This window comes from Idiotropiscis lumnitzeri, chromosome 9 (assembly GCF_059441095.1).
Source record: "Idiotropiscis lumnitzeri isolate Australia: NSW breed Sydney's pygmy pipehorse chromosome 9, RoL_Ilum_1.0, whole genome shotgun sequence".
Lineage (NCBI taxonomy): Eukaryota > Metazoa > Chordata > Actinopteri > Syngnathiformes > Syngnathidae > Idiotropiscis > Idiotropiscis lumnitzeri.
This window is the reverse complement of record NC_142399.1, coordinates 16,585,938-16,604,487: the sequence shown is the minus strand read 5'-3', so window position 1 is coordinate 16,604,487 and position 18,550 is coordinate 16,585,938. Positions and strand designations below refer to the sequence as shown.

Below are 18,550 nucleotides of genomic sequence, written 5' to 3'. Positions count from 1 at the left end.
TTTATTTTTTTTTAAGCATTTTTGAAGGTGCGCCGCTACTTCGCGGATTTTCAGTTTTCGCGGGTGGTCTCGGTCCCCATTAACCGCGATAACCGAGGGTTCACTGTACTTTAACTTTTTGGCGGGATCATTATTGCCATACTCCATGTGTTTTACTTGCTTGAGTGTGATTGTGAGTGTGATGCTGAGGGACAGAGCTAGCATATCATCCGTCCATAAATAAGGGAAGTACTCCATCATCTATCCAACCAGATCTATTTTATCAGGTTAGTATTCACAACATAATCTTACTGCAAGTATTGCATTAAATTAATATTGAATTACCGTCTAGCCCTATATCACTACAGAATGTAGTTTCGTAGTTTTAACAAATCACGTCTGATGTGGGTCTTGAAGGGAAAAAGGTTAGGAAAGCATTTATAGGGAGCAATATCTTTTATTAATACAGACTGCAGTCAAGACAGCCAATTTAAGCATACCGTACTTATTAAAATTTTAAAGCGATGACGTCTACATCTGTTCAGTATTGACAAAACCCACATTCATAGTTCAAATTCACTCAGAAATCATCGGATCTGGCCTACAACCGCTTCAGTGTATTCTTTGAAGTTTTGTGTGGGACTTCCTGCCTCACTTCATTTGCTCTGTGCAAGATGACACAAATTCTGGCAAAAATAGATGGCATGTATTTATAACGGAGCACAGCAGATCCCCCCCCACAGGAGATACCGCAGTGGTTTTGGGGAAAGCACAATCAATGTCTAGACTTGCTATTACACATCTACAATGACATTCAACGGCGGTCAGAGTAATATATTTTTGTTATCAAGTCACATCTGTTTCCAACTTTGAAAACCAGACTTAGATGTAAGATGTAAATTAAATCAAATCAAATCCGTCTTAAGCCTCAACGTTCCAAAGGTTACAAGTACTGTGAGTGTTGCTCAGCGAAACTTATTTTTATGATGCATAATTCATAAAGTCTAATCGATAAATCACAACTTGGATTGTAATTTTAATATTATAAATGAGTAGGTTGCCATAATTTGATGTCAATATACTATAGTTAATCTGTTAATTTCATGTGACAGAGAACAAAAACTCTGGGTTCATGTATGTCAACCTGCCAATGCAAGTCGGACAAAGTAGGACTTCATTGAAGGCCTGGGTGTGAAATGCACGGCCCGCCACTGAACAATATATCTAAACATAGAAATGTATTGAGACAAGAAAATATGCCTTTTCTAAATAGAGTAAAAATACGATAGACAAAATGATGGTTAGCTTGTTGGCTTGGCCCAAAGCAAGCATCATGTGGCCACTTTTCAAATTAATTGCTAACCGAAAAACCAAAAGAACAATAAATAGGCCTTAAAGGAACGTTCCATCGAAATTACCGGAAAATTAGAAGTGTTATTACTGACAATAATTAGAAAAGAACATTTTGTTTTTATTTGTATTATCATTATTGTTATTGCTATTATTTCCATCATTATTATTTCTTTTAATATTCTCCATTATGTTATATGATAATTGTTTATTAGGTACAGCACTGCTGTGGATGATGTTTTTTTTATCTTTAAGTGCTGAATAAATAAACGTGGGTAAAGTGGATCTGAGTGTTGCAAAACAGTTGGAAAAATAGTACGGTATACATCACTGACATGTCATCATGGCCATTTACTATCTGACTCTCCTAATTAATAAGCAATACTCAAACTTTTAAGCAGTCCGTTGTTAGAATGATGGACTTCAACTCTAATAGATATATCACTTGCAGTAAAACGCAACATCGGGAAATGGCAGACAAAAATACCCGTAGGGCATGTTGTGTGGGCAGACATTCCAGATCTTACCTGTTCCTCTGTGATGAGCCCAGGATGTGGGTGTGTGTTGTCATTAGTGTAGTGCAGTGGCAGACTCTGACACAGCTGCCCCAGCAGCATGGCCACTTCCTTCATGCTCCGCCAGCAACACACCAGCACCATCTGGGCTGTCACCCTGTATCCCTCACCACCTGGATCATGCCCACATACGTGCACAAACACACACAAAAGGAAAATGGAAGTTTCATCACTTTTGTGAGTTACAGAAAGTAGGGGTAGAACAAAAAAAAGGACAACCACTGCCCCCATCAGGACGTCAATAACATAGCAGCTAGAAGCAACAATAATGACGTGAGCCATTTCAAAAATTAAAAAATGGAGTTTCGTCATACCAACTTGACTGAAAATGAAGAACCACGAAACAAATTAAGTCCCAGTTTACCACAGCAGCAGTAACTTACACAATAGTAGGTGAATTTGGAACGAACTAGATATAGCATTTCTAAAATGTTGGTTTACTCATCCATCTTCAGGAGAATGCCAAAATATAAGGCACATCTCTCTGTGTTATGCAGTGCATGAGTCAAAACACCTCAAACAATTTTTTTTCACCTCTGACAATGGCAACATCAGAGATGTGCATTTTGCTCTATTTTGCCGGTCAGTTCTCCATCTGCACCATTTTGTGTCCACCCTTTTGTCATTTCACCAGTCCGTCCCCACGTCAAAAAAATAAATAAAAGAGACAGTGGCGTGTTGGCGGTCGGGGAAGCACGGACCGACCATTCCATTTCTGAAAATTATTATATTTGTTAAAGCACAATTTTGGATACAGATCTTGTATTGGACCACATTGTACAAATGTATCTGTGGTGTTGGATTGGAATATATGTTCAGTCACAACTGAACATCAATTAACTGCATCAGTTTGCCTAATTGTATAGTCAACAGAGGTTTTTTTTCCACTATCTTTATTTTTTTATATATATATATATATATATATATATATATATATATAAAATGTTTGGCTTAACTTCACATGTGGAACTCATTTACATTTATCCATGAAATTTTTTTTTATGTTATGTTGTTGAGTTCTGTTGTAAATTACGCTTTTTTTTTTCTCAAAACGTTAATCTGTTTCAAGGTGTCTTATTAAAACACATTTGACATTCTTTGGGCTAAATATATAAAGGTTAAAGAATTACAGCCCAGGGTTCTGTGTCTAATGTAAAAGAGCCACAAATTCCCTGTTCAGCAGAAACAATTCTGAAAATGGCTTTTGTTACCATATTGACCAAGGGCGGCGCTAGAACCTTGCAGTTAGGTGAACAGCTACTTCATTTTAAAAACAACCAATATGGGGTCAATAATGGACCGATCCACTACTTGAGTCAATTTGACAAAACTTGCATTGTTTTTACAGAAAACAACCCCCCCCCAAATGGTTAATTTTGTACAAAACAACCCCAAAAAATTGGACTTTTCTGTACAAAACAATGCGAGAACGTGAGTGAAATTGACCGAATTAGTGGATCAGTCCGTTTCTGACCCAAAAATTGGGTTATTTTTTTTCTTTTTTAGAGTGTTGATTTCAAATAGCCCAAAATCAGCAGACAAAAGCTTAATACGCACCTCTGTAAATACAAAATAAAAGGTATCAATTACATTTTCACTAATTGACGGCAGAACGTCCACCACAAAGCTACCAAATTATAATCAATCATCAAGTGAGCTGAATGGATATTTTAGATAACAGCAAAGTATGGCTTGTAAAAACAAGCTCCAATTTTATGATACAAAAATACAAACCTCCCATTTGTCAAAGCACGATGAAAATATCTATTTACATCTGACAGGTGAGATGCTGACGAAATTGAGGCAGTAAAAGAGCTACTTGCAACTTATTAGATTTGGGGTGTCTAAATCCGATCCTCTGGGTCATTTGAATCAGGTGTGCCAGAGGAGGGGGGGGATCAAAAATATGCATGATAGTGGCCCTCGAGGACCGGATTTGTACACCCCTGTATTTAAGGTGCCAACCATGCACAGTGATGTGATGTTAAAAGAAGTGAGGGTGTTCTCATGATGTGTGTAACGCACTGGTATGAGGTGACACTATGCGTGTGGTCTGCGTTTCTTCCTGATCCTCTTCGTCATGTGTATCCAGCTCTCTGGCGCAGGTGAAGAAATCATTGGTGTCTCTTGGCTGAATTTCATGCAAGATCCTCTGCAGTCCTGCTGATGTGTCTGCAACTGTATATGCACACATACACACAACCAGAGATGGGTGTAACAGCGTTACAAATACATGGCATTAATAAATCTAATCTTTTACCAACACATGCTCTGCTAAATGAATGGCCATTAACGCAGAACTAGACTAGGACAGTGTCACGCAACCAACACTTCATTAGTGAAGTGAGGTACAGTAAAATGTTGTAAGCAGTTTAAAAACTGTAAACTCACCCATTGTATGTAAGTGTTGTATTGACTGCATATGTATGCAAGTACTTTTCAGGTCAACATTTCCCCATTAAAAATAATTTCCATTCATTCTCATTCTGTTATTATTCATTGTTTTTTACTCGCATGAAATTAATGCATTCCAGCAAATGGAATACATTAAATTCTGATGTTTGTGTCATGAATAGGGCACACTGTCAGAAAGAAATGGACACATGCTTCAGCAAAATTGGAATCAGTCACAGCGCAAACCGAAATTACCTGTGCCAACATCCATGGGGATGAGGCCCTCGGGGGATGAGCTCTGAACAACAGGAGATACAACATCTGACAATCTGTAAGACGTGGCGATGAGCTCTGACACCAGTCGCATCCACTCCTCTGTGTGACGCAAACACCTAGACACACACATGCAATTTAAGTTAGCACTAATAAGGTCAAAACATGATTTGCTTTGCGGATAAAAATTAAAAAAAAGAGAGAGAGAAAGATTTAAGGATGCAAATGCAGTGATAACTCTCACTCTGTGTTGAGATTCCGAAGGACCGCAGTGATGCAATGGGCTCGGCCGTAAAGAGGATAGGAAGCAGCTGCCTGCAAAAGGCAACTCTCCGCTTTGGAGACCTCTGACTGCAGACAGCACAGCAAGAACTGCATCACTGCGGAGAAACCATACAGAGTCCATAATATAATTTTGGTTTCTTTTTCACATTACACAATCATTCTTTGGCTCTGGGCCGCCATCTTACCAGATAAAGTGTTAAGCTCCTGAACATTAGGTGACTGCGGTAATAAGGAGGGAGGCTGGAAATCAAGTCCTTGCTCCTGGGCACAGTGCAGTAGTGCCTGGCTCAAATTGGGCTGGGGGAGCAGCAGGTTGAGCAGGTGAGCAGCTGTTACACTGTCAAAGGGCTTGGTGCTGGTGCTCAGATCTAGTGCAGCCTGAAGTAGACCACGCATCACGTCTGGTTCCTAACCCCACAGAGAGATCAGAATCCGTTTGGTATTCATTAAATACCCCAAAAAACCATTATGGGTATACTAATAAACATAAGGTTCTTCATGTATCAACCTCGAGTCCCAGTGCTGACAGGGGAAGTTTCCATAACAGTGTTGTGGCCAATAGTTTGACTTCCATGAAGTTGCTTGCGACACAGTAGAGGACATTCTGAGCATAAGTTGAGGTCACAACTTCACCAAGGGCAAACCCATCAGGCTCTGAGGACACAGCAAAAGCAGAGCCATTTCAAAATATTCTTCCTCTTTCAATACTAACAGCTTTTTTTTATTCTGTATTTGTAAAAGCATGATGTTTTACTTTTCACAGTTTTAGTATCTAAAATGTGGTGGTGCTGAGACATGTGCTCATACCTGCACCAAAAGTGAAGAGTTCACCCAGTAGACCAAGCAAGTGAAGGGACATGATGCATTTCGAGAAAGAGGCTCCAGGGAGTAAAACATCAAACAACTTTGAACATAACTTGTGCAGGAATTCCTACCACACACACACACATACACACATTGTTATTTACTCTGATGATGAAGAGGGAACTATGGATTGTGAGTGATCATGTACCTTATAAAGACGTATCGTATGTTGGTCTTTGGCTCTTTGCTCCTGCTCTCTCTCTTGGCTCTGTCTCTTTAGCAACAGCTGCATACTGTCCTTTACTCGACAAAGCATCTGTGCAACAGATGTTGACAAAGGTCAATACAAGCTGAGCACAATTAACAATACCAAGACTTCACACACAAAATAAACTGTATGCTCAGTGTGTAGGGGAAAAAAAAGGTGACAATAATCTGACCTTCTTGAAAAGACTGGCCACCTGCTGTCTGACACTTGGTGACTGGCTGTTGAGGTTGGGAAGCAAGAAGTGGTGAATAAGGTCCATTTCCTGTGAGGTCAAAACCTCGGTACTGCGGTGGCTTTCACACACCAAGCCTAAAGCGTCCATCCTCACCTGGCAGATATGTCACACACGTGCAGCATAAAGCATTAATGTTGGAAAAACTAACTACAAATAAGCGAGATATCACGCAATGCAATTGCACTCACTTGATCGTGTTTATGTATAAGCGCTTGCCGAACCAGGCTGAAGGGCACCAGTGCCCCAAGCAGACCCTCTGCTGGCGTCTGTATCACACCTTGTGACCTGGCTGCCCGCAGGCATGTCATTAGGGCACCAAGTGCACCCCTGCTGCAAATGGAATCTGTTGAGCATCAAAACAAATATAAAAAATGACCAAGAAACTCACAAAACCCAAAACTGCAATGACGTAACAGAGCAGTGCAAGTAAAATTAACGTAAAGAAATAAGAAAAAAGTGATTGGCTGGCAACCAATACAGGGTGTATCCCGCCTACTGTCCAAAGTCAGCTGGGATAGGCTCCAGCAGGCCTGCGACCCTTGTGAGGATAAGCAGCTTGGGTAATGGATGGATGGGTGAGTTTATGCATATGGAAATGCTCATGCTGGTAGCATGGTGAAGTAGCGTTTAGCCCAGGAGTTTTCATGAGCTCCCGAGCCTGCATGGGGTGTCTTCAGGTACTCCATCTTACTTTCACATCCCCCCCAAAAAATGCACCCTCGGTTAACTGATGACTTTAAATTGTCCATAGGTGTCCATACAAATAGAAATAGTCTACATTTGCCCTGATATTGATTGGCGACTAGTTCTGGGTGACCACGCCGCTCAACCAAAGTTTAGTCGGATAGGTTCCAACTCACCCACGACACTAATGAGCACAATCTTTGTGTGTTTACCTTTGCAGCAGGGAAGTCTGTCTTGCAATGCTTGCACCATGTGTGTCAGACTCGATGGGCTGCAGCGCAGCAATTTGGGCAGGAAGTAATCCAGGATGTAAGTCGTCTCGTCCACTCTCGCACTACACAGCACCTGTAGCAGGGGCGTAACCCACATCCGGTGCCAACGCTCCATCCAGGCATCTCTCATGGTCAGTTTTTCTGTCGAGGCTTCAGCTGCAAGTTGTTCTTTATGGCTAATGAAAAGCCTCTCCAGAAGGTCGCTGGCATATGGAGCCAAAGTCTGGTCGCTCATCAGACCCAGGAGACATGAAGGAAGCTGTGGCTGGATCTCAAGCAGGTATCCGGCACCATAAAGCTCCACAAGGCAGCCCAAAGCCCCATATTTTCCGCGCATGTGCCAATCAAGCCGAAACAGTCTTTGCGTGAGCGCTACGACATAGCTGTCCGGATTTAAATCAGAGGAAGAAGAATTGGTATGTTGATGGAGGAGGAGGAGGTTGCGAAACAGGGAGCATGTTTGGTGCCGGACTCCATCTAAGGGATGTTCCCAGTGGGAGTAGATATGCTCCAGAAGGCGTCGGTGCAAATCAGACCCGCCGCTGAGTGACTGCTGGAGGCTGAGGGCACAGAACTGCCTCCTTCCCTGCAGGCAGTCCAGGGCAGCACTGCTCCACAGCATAAGGACCCGAACTACCAGCAAAACGGTACTAGACTCTTTTATACTGCAGATAGAAGAATACACAAACAGAAACATTTGTAACCACTGGGCAATATGCACATAAGGAAGAACTTGTGAAAATGCGGTGTAAATGTTTAGATAGTTATGTGATCCTGCTATGCGCCTTCATATAATGTCTCAAGGGGAGAAGCTTAAGTCTTAAGCGTTCAGGGATATGCAATCATTCATTTAAGACTTGCATTATTCAACTGACCACTTTTTCTATTTCATTTCGCTTCTTACTGAAAAGTTGGGAAGGTAAAATGAGAATCTCCCGTAATGGTTAGTGCATTTTAGGTTCATCCTAAAATCCCAGACGAAAGGCAAATATCACTAACTTTTTGTGGGTCCTGTAATGACACTATTAGTGTCAATTACTTTGTATATAATAGTGGCGTGTTGATTTTTTTTTTGTCCTCAAATGAACTAACTACCTGACATCAAGATCCAGGAGTGTGTTTGGCACCAAGAGGAGCAATGTTTCCCAGTGTGGGCCAGCCGGGGAGCCTTTCCAACTCAGCATGGCCAGCGCTCCGTGACACAGATACATCGACACACCTGGCGGACGAGCACTTGTACACAAGCTCTCACAACTCTGCTTAATCCACATGGGTGCAGACTCCAAGCCATTCACTGAGCTACGGAGCAAACTGCACACCTGAAATGACATGGGACGGCAATGAACAATGTGATCATTTAACTAAAAAATATTTTAATCATGAACAACTTTGACATTACACAAAGTAAAATACAACACATTCAATTAGTTCTTATTCCATTGGGTTACATATGTATATTGGAGTCAAGGAAGAACAAAAATTACATTTATCTGTGCATTTTTTGGGGAGTGCTGTTCCAATCATACATTCAAATTCAAAGAATTTTGCCCTATCAAAGTTTAAAATAAGTTGGATGTGTGTGTTATGTAGATAATCAGATAACGTGAGAATGTTGAATGAGTCATTGAAACGTACCACTGACGCAACCTCATATCCAGAACCCATCACAGATCTGATTAATAACACTATGGCCATGCCGGATGTACTCTGAACTGCTTGTACAAACTCCTCTGGATTCAACGTAGGATGGAGCGACAGAGAAAAATGCACCACGTCAGTCATGTTAAACATATGTCATTTATATGTTCAAGCTTTGCGTGGTTCACTACTAGTTTAATTATTACTGAAATATCAGGGTCATATTTAAGTATGATGGCACGCCCACACTGGTAATATGCTCAGAATATACAGCAAAGTTCTAAAAACTTCTTATATCCGAAACTGACAGTGTTACAGACAAATGTATAATGCATGGCTTACCATCAGTAATGATACTTATGTAGCAATCCAGCAGGCTACTAAGTGTATCTTTCAGTGTGTGGTGAATCATGATGGCAGAACTAATAGAATCTTGGCATCTCTGGATGACCTGCATTGACGTTTTCACTGCTGCCAGAGAGGAGTGCATCAACTGGGCTTGAGCTATGTGACGTCCTGTGATACCCCTTTAAAAACAGCAGAGGGTGACATACACAGTTTGTGAGGATGTATTCAAGAGACTCAGTGGAAGTTGTAAATGCAGACCGCGGTGCCCTATGTACATACCTGTTTTGATTAAGATATTCTCGTAAACACTTGTGAAGAAACTGCAAAACTAGATAGAAGACAACACGGTCAATGGGGGCTCGCGCTCAAAATTTATGTTTTCACACAACTACAAAAACAAACCTTCTGGAAGAAGTTCATTGACAGATTTCTCGCCTGAAAATAATGTTGCAGAATGTAGATGTCGGTCACAAAGAAATACTGTATATGACTAGAAATTAAGAGCTCTTGTGCACTTACCCAGAGGGAAGCCATCAATGCAGCCAGCAATGGCGTTCACAACATGTGGGTATTGGTCTGGAGTTGGATCAGACAAAGAGTCTGAGAGGCACCTGGACAGACAAGCTGCCGTTCGTTCCTGAAGCCAGGTTGGTACTGAACTCAGAGCACTAAGCAGAGATGCACACAGAGGAAAAAATGTCACATAGGCAAAATAAATATAAAATAATATGACATAAGGGAAATACACAAAAATAAATCTTTGTTCATACTGCTAGCAAGATGCTACTTTGGAAAAAAAACTAAAGCTCTTGAGTTAATCATCAAAAGAAAATCTCTACCCTAATTATATGGAAGCAAATTGCAAATTAACATGACTTACCATAATGTTGATGAATGGGACCATCCAGCCGGGATAGTACTGATCTAATTTTTATATTCATACCTATTATATAAGTGCCAGAGTTCAGCTGGATCAAGTGTCCCTTTAATGTAATTAACAGGCAACCGTGGCCAAGTGTTTAAGATTGCCACCAAATACTATAAAAGAATGTGGGCAAAAAAAATAAACATTGCAGAGAGAAAGAAACATAAATGGTCCAATTATTTAAATATGCATGAATGTCATGTCAGTATAAAACATTCTTCTTCATCTTGTGATTTAAAGCAAGAGGCCAATTTTGCTTTCTTTTCTTACAGTATATAAGTTCCAGCGTTAACTCGAATTCCTGTATTAACTCTGTGTCTCGGTCCTGTTCTTAAAGAAAGTCCTTAAAGAATATTTTAATATTATTGTGCACCTGGAAATGGCACGCCGCAAGGGATTCTTGACCTGCAAGGAAATGTAGCCCAGGGCCAATGTCTGCAGACAAGCTCCTAAGATTTCGCCATCATTTGCCTCTTGGTTGAGTGCCTCCAGCAGCAAACCAGCCTGATGTGTAGAATAAACAATAATGCGACATGACTCCATATGCATACTTTGTAATAACAAGTGTAACTGCATTGACAGTAATGTATTGTCTTATTAGTGCTCACCTTTTTGACCAGCTGGATCTGTTGCACTGGATCTTTCAGCCCTAAACAGGACTGCAAAGTCTTGGCGACCAGTTTGACGTCATCATGCCCTCCATTCACAGACAGAGATGCTATTGGCAAAGGTACACTATTAAGTATTAATCATGTGACATGATGAAATGTGAAGGACCTGCGTGATTAAAACATTGTCCACCATTAACAATCGATGCGTAGCTACAATTGTTTGAACCACATTACCTAACAGCATGTGCAATTTCTCTCCGTCCAAAACCAAAGCCTCGACTTTGGGTGTCTTCTTTTTTACCACCATGGTACAGCAGCATTCAACTCAGCAGCATATGAAATCAATGTTATGGCTTGGATTCGAATTCGAATTCGGACCCTAATTTAAAGAAAATAACAAATGAGACACAACATGGACAAACATGTAAAACACGCATGTTTGCTATACTAACATAAACATGATTCACAATAGTACTTTTTAAATTGCTGCCATAGGATAAAACTGGATGCTGCTGCTCGCAAGTTTTGCGAGCTGTACCGCGGTAACCCGTGTAATATACGTATCTGCAGGCCAGATAGACGACCAACAATTATTGTTTAACAAAGTAAAGGCTTGAAAAGAGTCAAGGTACAAGACAAATTCGGCATTCACCGGGTTGCTGCATGTGGTGCAGGTTTTCCGCAACTGCATTCAAGCTTCCGATTTGCGTCACTTTCCATAACGTGACATCTTCCGGTAGATTGCATTTCAGATTAAATTCAAGGTTTCCATCATAGAGTTTATTTTCTTTTTCCCGCTAGGAGTCGCCCTCGGCGTATTTATCAATCCGTGCTGCGACGTGGTTTGCTCCTGCATCAATGCTCGAAGGAAAGGCAGTGTAGATGAATCAATTTGAGTATCCCAAACATGCATTTGTACAAAAAAAAATCTAATTGGTTGGGATAAAGTTTTGGTATATGTTTAGAAGGGTTATTATACCATCCGATAATGACATCGCTATAATGATATATTCATGTGCTGCCTTTCCGGCCCCCATAGAGGAGGGCGCCGTCTACATGGACGCAGCACCCAATCATATTGCAGACTTGTCTTGCACAGTGGGATTCATAATAAAGCCAAACATGAAACAGTACATACTACTTCCGGTTGGACCTAGGTGTCAAATTAAGATCACTTTGTTTAATTCTACGATGAGCTTTCACATCTGTTTGTTTGACGCTTTGCTAAAGATATGTCATTACTGCCCTGCGGTAGTCTAACCTATTCGTAAAAACTGCAAAAAAGTACGTCCTGTAGTAAAATAGCGCTTAGCTTTCTGAATGGTGGGAATTCCACGTCAATCAAACAGACGTAGTTTTTCTCCCACGCATTAAAACGCCCCCTAAATGTGATTGGATCTGTTGACAACTTTTTTTACTGAGACTCTTTTGGAAAAAAGAAAGTCGCTGATGGTTTACTCATAAAAATCGTCCACGGGAACGTTAACCTATATAGATGTCGGTATGGATATGGTGTGAAATCAAATCACGTTTGTAGCGGTGTTCCATCACTTCTTTTCACGGGTAAGTGGGGAAAATCATGAATTGCTTCAGTGCTGAAAAACTACGTTTATAGGTTTGTCTCAACAAAACTAAACTGTTATATCAGATGAATTAAATTGTTCACATTGTGTGTTGGGGGTCGCTGTTTTTCACGTCAAAGTTGTAGTGGACAAATGGCTTCGTTTTGCATATTAATAGACCTACGTCCGTTGCCATCAATGGAATGATAGTACCAGCCGGTGTTGTACTAACAATGAATAGACTATGTGAGTCATTGTTGTCATTGAATGGCAGATAGTACGAATGTTTAAATCTCTGATTAAATACTCAAAGTATTGTTCCAATAATGAAAGCAAGTCAAGCTATAATACGTAGTTACTAATTAATAATACTGATTAAAATAGATTAAGTTGTAATATAGTTTATAAGAAAACAATCTTTTAGCAAGACGGCATCCCAAATTTTTAACCAGCAGGAAGTTTGAAAACCAGGCATAAATAAATGATAACGGAACAAAAACAAGCACAGTTTAGCAACCACATAGCCTACTTTACCACCGTGAATTTAAGAAGCAATGACTGCGTCAATTTGCAAATATCAGTTTGCACCTGAGAATATTTTTAAATTCCACTTCTTTTGGAGAAAAAAAAGAAACATCAAGAAAAAAAAACATAACCTCTCGCATGTTGTACAGCTACATGTTGATTTACGTACTCTCTGTGGAATTCTATTTGCTTGCACATAAAATGGTTTTCAAACTAACAAGCAAAAGTACCAGACATATTTAAAGAGAAGAGCATTTCATACTTATATGTAATTCCCGCACTCTTTGAAATACCCACTGTTTACCAAAGCATGAATGGGCAAAAATAAGCCCCTCGAAGCCAGTTTATTGTCGTCCTCAGCATGTTTGCAGGCTCTTTGCTTAGACGCCAGCTGGGTAATGAGAGGTTATTACATGGGGCAGAAAGCCTGGCTTTCTGTCGCGTTCGTCTGCCATTAAAAATTATCTTCCGTCATTCTCTTTTATCTGTTTTCCAACGACAGCACTGGAAAACTTGGGTTGTACGTTTGTTTTTCTATTTGGCCAAGCAAAGTGTTACGCCCACTGCCCACACGGGTCCAGCTGGGCTCAGCCTTGGAATATTTCAGGTGCTGGCTTGTGGCAAAACATCTGGGCGACAACGCACTCTCTTTGTTTGTACTAACATTCCAAAGCGCTCTATGATGTAAATTCTGAATAAAATCGTGCGAATTCATTTTTCATTGTGTACTACCTGTTTGTGTGTGTTCCAGAGAACAGGCAGGATGGCGGAAGGCGAGGAGAGCATGAGTCAGGAGGACTGGAAGGACAAATGTATGGTCCTCGAGGCTCTGCTCATGAAGTTCAGGGTTCAAATAATCAAAATTCGAGAGCTTACTGCTGACAAGGTTGGTTGGAGGACATTTTTTAAATTTTTTTTTTTAATATTCACTGTGACAGTTGTCAGTATGATTTAAGGGTTCTAGTAGTTATTTCAAAGTAGTGTAGGAACTCCAGAAGAAGTATTTGTATGTACAGTAGAACAGTTTATAGTTTGCATCGGACTGCCCTCTCCTCTAGTTTTGGGAGGAGGATGAATGAATAGCCCCCTTCAAACTTTATAAAAATGCACAGGAAGAAACCGGGAACAAACATGAGTTCTTCTAGTACAAAGATTTTTTTTGTTCTAGGCCAGTGAAGGTAGAAAAATGTGCATAACAATTTTACATGACACGGTCAATAGCCTGCTACTCAGAGTTTAAAATTAAAATATATTTTTTTCTGATATCCACCGGCTTTGTTACCTTATTATGTATATGTTGCAGTCTATGATTTGAATTATTGAAATAAACAGGCAATAAAATGTAAATGGTGAATACAAAATAAAATGCTTGTAAAATTGGGCAACAGTGCAACTGAAATTCAAGTTAAGCGGTGTTAAGCAGTGACTGTCATTATGATGAAGTACAAAAGCACCATCCAGCAAAGGTATGATTTGGTTTCGATGAAAACATTTTTTGGTCTGTTTGCTAAGAAAATAAGTGACAATTCAGCAAGATTTTCATCAATTTTTTAGTCTTGATTTTTTTTTTTTTTTGCTAGAATTATTTGTCATTGCTAATTTTTATTACACTATATGGAAAGAGCTTTCTTACAGCTCCAGCTGCTGTGAATTGTATTGTTGTATTGTATTGTATTGTATAGCAATCAGTCATAGTTACATCCATGTTACATATTGAGTCGCTATTAGTGTTGCACGTTGTACCGGTCGCCAAATGGTATTATGGACCTTTTCGGGCGAAAAAGGGTGGTGCACCATGTTTTTGAATACCCTTTTTAAAAATAAATGCTGCGATAGTGCTTTTCAACGTAAAGGCTTTAGTGTGTGTGGCATCTTTGTCAACATGGGTACAAGGCAGGGAAATGCAGCACAGAGACATGTAGCAACTGTGGCGCACCTGTGGATCTATCAGACATACGCAGTGTCATCTGGAATTATTTTGACTACATGGCTGACAGGAACAGCACAGACAGTCTGCAAGGAGCATCTCGGACTGGCGTCCTGACTTACATCCCAAATTCACAGAGCGACACGTTAGCATGTGACAAGTTAATTTTTTGGTCAAAAGCAATCTTGTTTGCGACTGATAGATAATTAATGTCTTTTGCTTGACAGTAAAGGTTTTTAATATATATTTTTGCAATGAAGTCACCGATGGTGTAGTGGTACACTTGCCCGAGTTGTGTGCGGGCAGCGTGGGTTCAGTTCCCACTCAGTGACGGTGTCTATGTCAACCCTGTGACTGGCTCGCGACCAGTTCAGGGTGTGGTGCGCCTTTCGCCCGTAGTCACCTGGGATTGGCTCCCTCCCGCGACCCTGTACAGGATAAGCGGTGTGGATAATGACATGACATTTTTACAATGAAAGAAATTAAAGGTGGTCCAATTTAACCATATTTTATACTATGTACTCATATATACATAAATAACGCCACTGAACTTTATTTATAGAGCATTTTTTAAACAACCATCATTGTATACAAAGTACATATGCAGCAGAAATATAATAATAAATACAGTTAAAACAATAGATCAATAAAATAAATACAAACAATAAATCTAAACAAATAAAGAACAAAAATGTATATAAAATATCTAAAAAATTTTATTTAATTAAATGCATATGTCATCTCTTGGTGAACTAATATAATACAAAGTCCTAAGTACCAAGCATGTGCATTTTGAAGTACGCTCACTACGGTGCCTCAGAGAGACCCTACTTCGCAAGCCTACCACCAAATTTATTCCGCAGAGGGGCAAACAAAATGTCATCATAAACAAACTAGGAATATTTAAAAAATAATTAAATAAATTACGTTGCGGTGATAGAAAACATTTTTTTAATCTCTACATTTTTTAAAATCTCTACATCCTTGTCCCTTTACGAGATTTCAATGGGCTGTGTTCAAATGTTTAAAAGTGTTTAAAAATCGTAATTGACCTGCAGTGTGAATCACAGGGAGAAAGGCTACCATCCCTTGGAACTGACCACCACTGAGTGACCCATTCTGGTCAGTGGCCTCGATCTGAAGCTGTTCTCAAGAGAACTTTAATATAAACAGCAGAACCTGCAACAGAGAATCTCTCAAATGATTCATGATTTCCATGAATTGACCTCTTTTCAGATTTCTTTAACCTATTATTTCGCGAACCTTTATACAGTTTTTGTGGCCAAAGCCTTATGTGATAGATGAGTAGTACTTTGTCATCATCTTATGGCAATCATAAACCTGTTTTTGAGTGGGGCGGCTCAGTTACTTGTGGATTTTGGCTATGCGCAGCAGGGCTCTAAGAGGACAGAGAAGAATAGCGGGAAAAATTATTCTTAAACGGATGGGAGAATCTCTCTCAGGATTCTCTGAACTCCTATTGCCATGCTAATGTCACGCTGAGCAGTGCTGCCCAGAGGAGTTTTTCCATTGCAGATTTTGTGCATAGATGTGGTTAAGAAACTCTACCTCTGCTGTTTGGAATTAAACAGTGTACTCCATTTTGCTTGATTAATAAACAACCAACCTATTGTGTTATTGCTCTGCGTGGTGGAGGACACAAAAATAGGAAGGCAGAACAAGTAGGGTATACTGAACAAAATGTGTTCACCGAAACACTATCAGGGGCTCTCTGGAAAAATGGAAAAAACACAAACAAAGACCCGAAAAGACCAAAAATCAAAGACACAAAAAAGCAGTACTGGGCATGACGGTTGGGCACCACTGCCTTAGGCCTATTAATCATTGGGATTGAAATTGCTCTTTCATGTAAGGTGGTTTCTTTGGGGCGCAAGTTTGGGGATTCAATGTGGATTGATTAGGATATTGGGTAGCTAATGTGCCCCACCGCCAATAATTCTGACATATGACACAATATTAAAGCCACCATCCTTTGGAGACATGACATATTTTAACACTCAGAATTCAACCTAAATGAATATGTCCCCTTTTAGAACATTTTATACATTTCTGGATGAACACAAGAATAATATGATTTTGAATCATCTTAGATAAACCTTCCATTGATTTGTATGTAACATTAAAAAAAAAAATCAAAAAATTATGACATGTGTGTGCGCATTGACAATTCTTATTTGCAATCAATGACCCACATTTGTCAGAGGTTTTCTATTTTTGAAATATTTGATTTTCAAGGTGTTCTCTTGGGGCGTACTCATGGTAAACAATGTAGTTTATCGTAGTAAGCAATGAACATTTTACTATATGTCATAGCGTCACCGCAGTCCGAAGACTTTCTCCGAGACATTTTTTAAATTCTTTCAAAGTCAGTTCAATCACTGTCCAGGCCAAACTGTTGATGTCATGAGGTCATGGTTAACATGCAGCCCGCTGTTTTGTCTGGTCTCCGCTGCTGAATTTCTAGCACTGCGAACAAAGCTTGTTATTTTAAAGCTGTGTGTTATGCACGAACACCCTTGAAACCCCAATCTGTATTTGTAGATGTGTTCTTGTAAAATGGTTAGGTATAAAAAATATGTTGTCACCATTTGAAAACTGTATTGATATTTCTGAAAAGTGCTTTTTGTTGTGCACTATTTCTCTATTACAATATTGCCGTCTCCTTGCAGACTTGGCAATGTAATGAAATCCTAGAAAACCTTTGAGAAATGATACGTTGAGAATGAGGGCACAAAAATAAAGCAGAAAGAGGAGGGGCAGGGCCTGCTGTAAAGATTGAGCTCCCCAAGGGAGGAAATAGCTAGTTTAGCTAACTGTGTGTGTGTGTATTCATGTGTGTGTTTAAGAACGAGGTCATTTGGAGTTTGTTGCACGTGTCTGGGTTTTAGTCTGGTCAAATGTTGCTTCTTCGCTCAGCCTCCTCTCTTCAACCTAACGCACGTGCCATTTCCATCTGTTTCTTTTCCTACGATAATATTTCCGAAATCAAATAAGAAATTAGTGGTCTCCAACCACCGGACCTCGGCCCGGTACAGGGCCACTTTGGACTGGGCTGCGGCGGTCCGCTCTAATGAAAAAAAAGAAAATTGCAGTTGACGAATGTCAAGATGGTAATTGTCTCGGTTCCATTACGCTATTATTAAACACACAAGCTAGCTAGCTAAATAAGTAACGATAGCACGTACAAAGCCTTCTTATCCAAGGCCAGAATGCCTTAACCACCTGCGTGTAACTCTGGCCAAGTTATAAAACTCTATCTACATGAAATATACTGCTAGTTGTCAAGTCATTAAATCCAAAAATAGTATTTTTCCATATGTGCTGCAACACAAACATCCCGTAGTAATTAACGAGCATCATAACCACCACATAACTGCCCACAGAAAAAGTTTAACTGATTCAGACTTTTGCTGCTCTAATCAGAAATGTGGTATTTTTTTCCCACACCACAAGAGACATCTGAGCAAATTTTTAAATGCTTCCGTATGTTTTCATTTAAACATACGCATTGGCCCCAACGAAACTGCGTAAAACCAAACTACAGTAAAGTGGAACCTTTATAGGAGAAAACAATCTTTCCTTGGGCAATTTTTTAAGATTTACATTTTCTTTTTTGGAATTTCTAACAAAAATTTAAAATAATAATCAGTCAAACTCTCATCATCATGAAATGTTGAAGAAATGCCTACATTCATGGTTTATGTAACAGTTTTTCAATTTTAATGGTCATACAAATTTATTTTTATAGCTGATACACAAGTCTTTATTTTATGTTTAACAATGAAGGAATTTAACGTGAACATAATTCATGTTGCAATCCACTTCTTTGTACATTCATAAATGTCTAACAGGTATAAAAAGAAGTCAGCCACAT

At 39.7% G+C, this 18,550-nt stretch overlaps 2 protein-coding genes across 3 annotated transcripts in view; one reads left to right on the top strand and one right to left on the bottom strand.

The window, feature by feature from the left end:
• thada (THADA armadillo repeat containing) overlaps nucleotides 1-11,614 on the bottom strand; it is a 78,187-nt gene extending 66,573 nt beyond the window's left edge. The window contains exons 1-21 of one of the 2 annotated variants that reach the window (XM_088305374.1): nucleotides 11,294-11,614; nucleotides 10,876-11,020; nucleotides 10,639-10,748; nucleotides 10,404-10,534; nucleotides 9,625-9,773; nucleotides 9,508-9,540; nucleotides 9,385-9,433; nucleotides 9,100-9,284; nucleotides 8,755-8,849; nucleotides 8,215-8,438; nucleotides 7,060-7,784; nucleotides 6,352-6,506; nucleotides 6,101-6,256; nucleotides 5,869-5,976; nucleotides 5,664-5,787; nucleotides 5,365-5,510; nucleotides 5,042-5,264; nucleotides 4,816-4,951; nucleotides 4,554-4,690; nucleotides 3,930-4,082; nucleotides 1,857-2,017 (exon numbers count right to left, since the gene is read on the bottom strand). In XM_088305374.1, the coding sequence (XP_088161500.1) occupies nucleotides 1,857-2,017; nucleotides 3,930-4,082; nucleotides 4,554-4,690; nucleotides 4,816-4,951; nucleotides 5,042-5,264; nucleotides 5,365-5,510; nucleotides 5,664-5,787; nucleotides 5,869-5,976; nucleotides 6,101-6,256; nucleotides 6,352-6,506; nucleotides 7,060-7,784; nucleotides 8,215-8,438; nucleotides 8,755-8,849; nucleotides 9,100-9,284; nucleotides 9,385-9,433; nucleotides 9,508-9,540; nucleotides 9,625-9,773; nucleotides 10,404-10,534; nucleotides 10,639-10,748; nucleotides 10,876-10,948 (3,273 nt within the window). In that variant the 5' untranslated portion in view covers nucleotides 10,949-11,020; nucleotides 11,294-11,614. Of the gene's footprint in view, nucleotides 1-1,856; nucleotides 2,018-3,929; nucleotides 4,083-4,553; nucleotides 4,691-4,815; nucleotides 4,952-5,041; nucleotides 5,265-5,364; nucleotides 5,511-5,663; nucleotides 5,788-5,868; nucleotides 5,977-6,100; nucleotides 6,257-6,351; nucleotides 6,507-7,059; nucleotides 7,785-8,214; nucleotides 8,439-8,754; nucleotides 8,850-9,099; nucleotides 9,285-9,384; nucleotides 9,434-9,507; nucleotides 9,541-9,624; nucleotides 9,774-10,403; nucleotides 10,535-10,638; nucleotides 10,749-10,875; nucleotides 11,021-11,116 lie in introns of both variants that reach the window. The other variant, XM_088305373.1, reaches the window with a different exon arrangement.
• A 460-nt stretch (nucleotides 11,615-12,074) lies between these two features.
• The window catches only part of plekhh2 (pleckstrin homology domain containing, family H (with MyTH4 domain) member 2), a 29,332-nt gene continuing 22,856 nt past the window's right edge, over nucleotides 12,075-18,550 (top strand). The window contains exons 1-2 of the mRNA XM_088304637.1: nucleotides 12,075-12,204; nucleotides 13,480-13,614. Of these exons, the coding sequence (XP_088160763.1) occupies nucleotides 13,492-13,614 (123 nt within the window). The 5' untranslated portion in view covers nucleotides 12,075-12,204; nucleotides 13,480-13,491. The remainder of the gene's footprint in view (nucleotides 12,205-13,479; nucleotides 13,615-18,550) is intronic.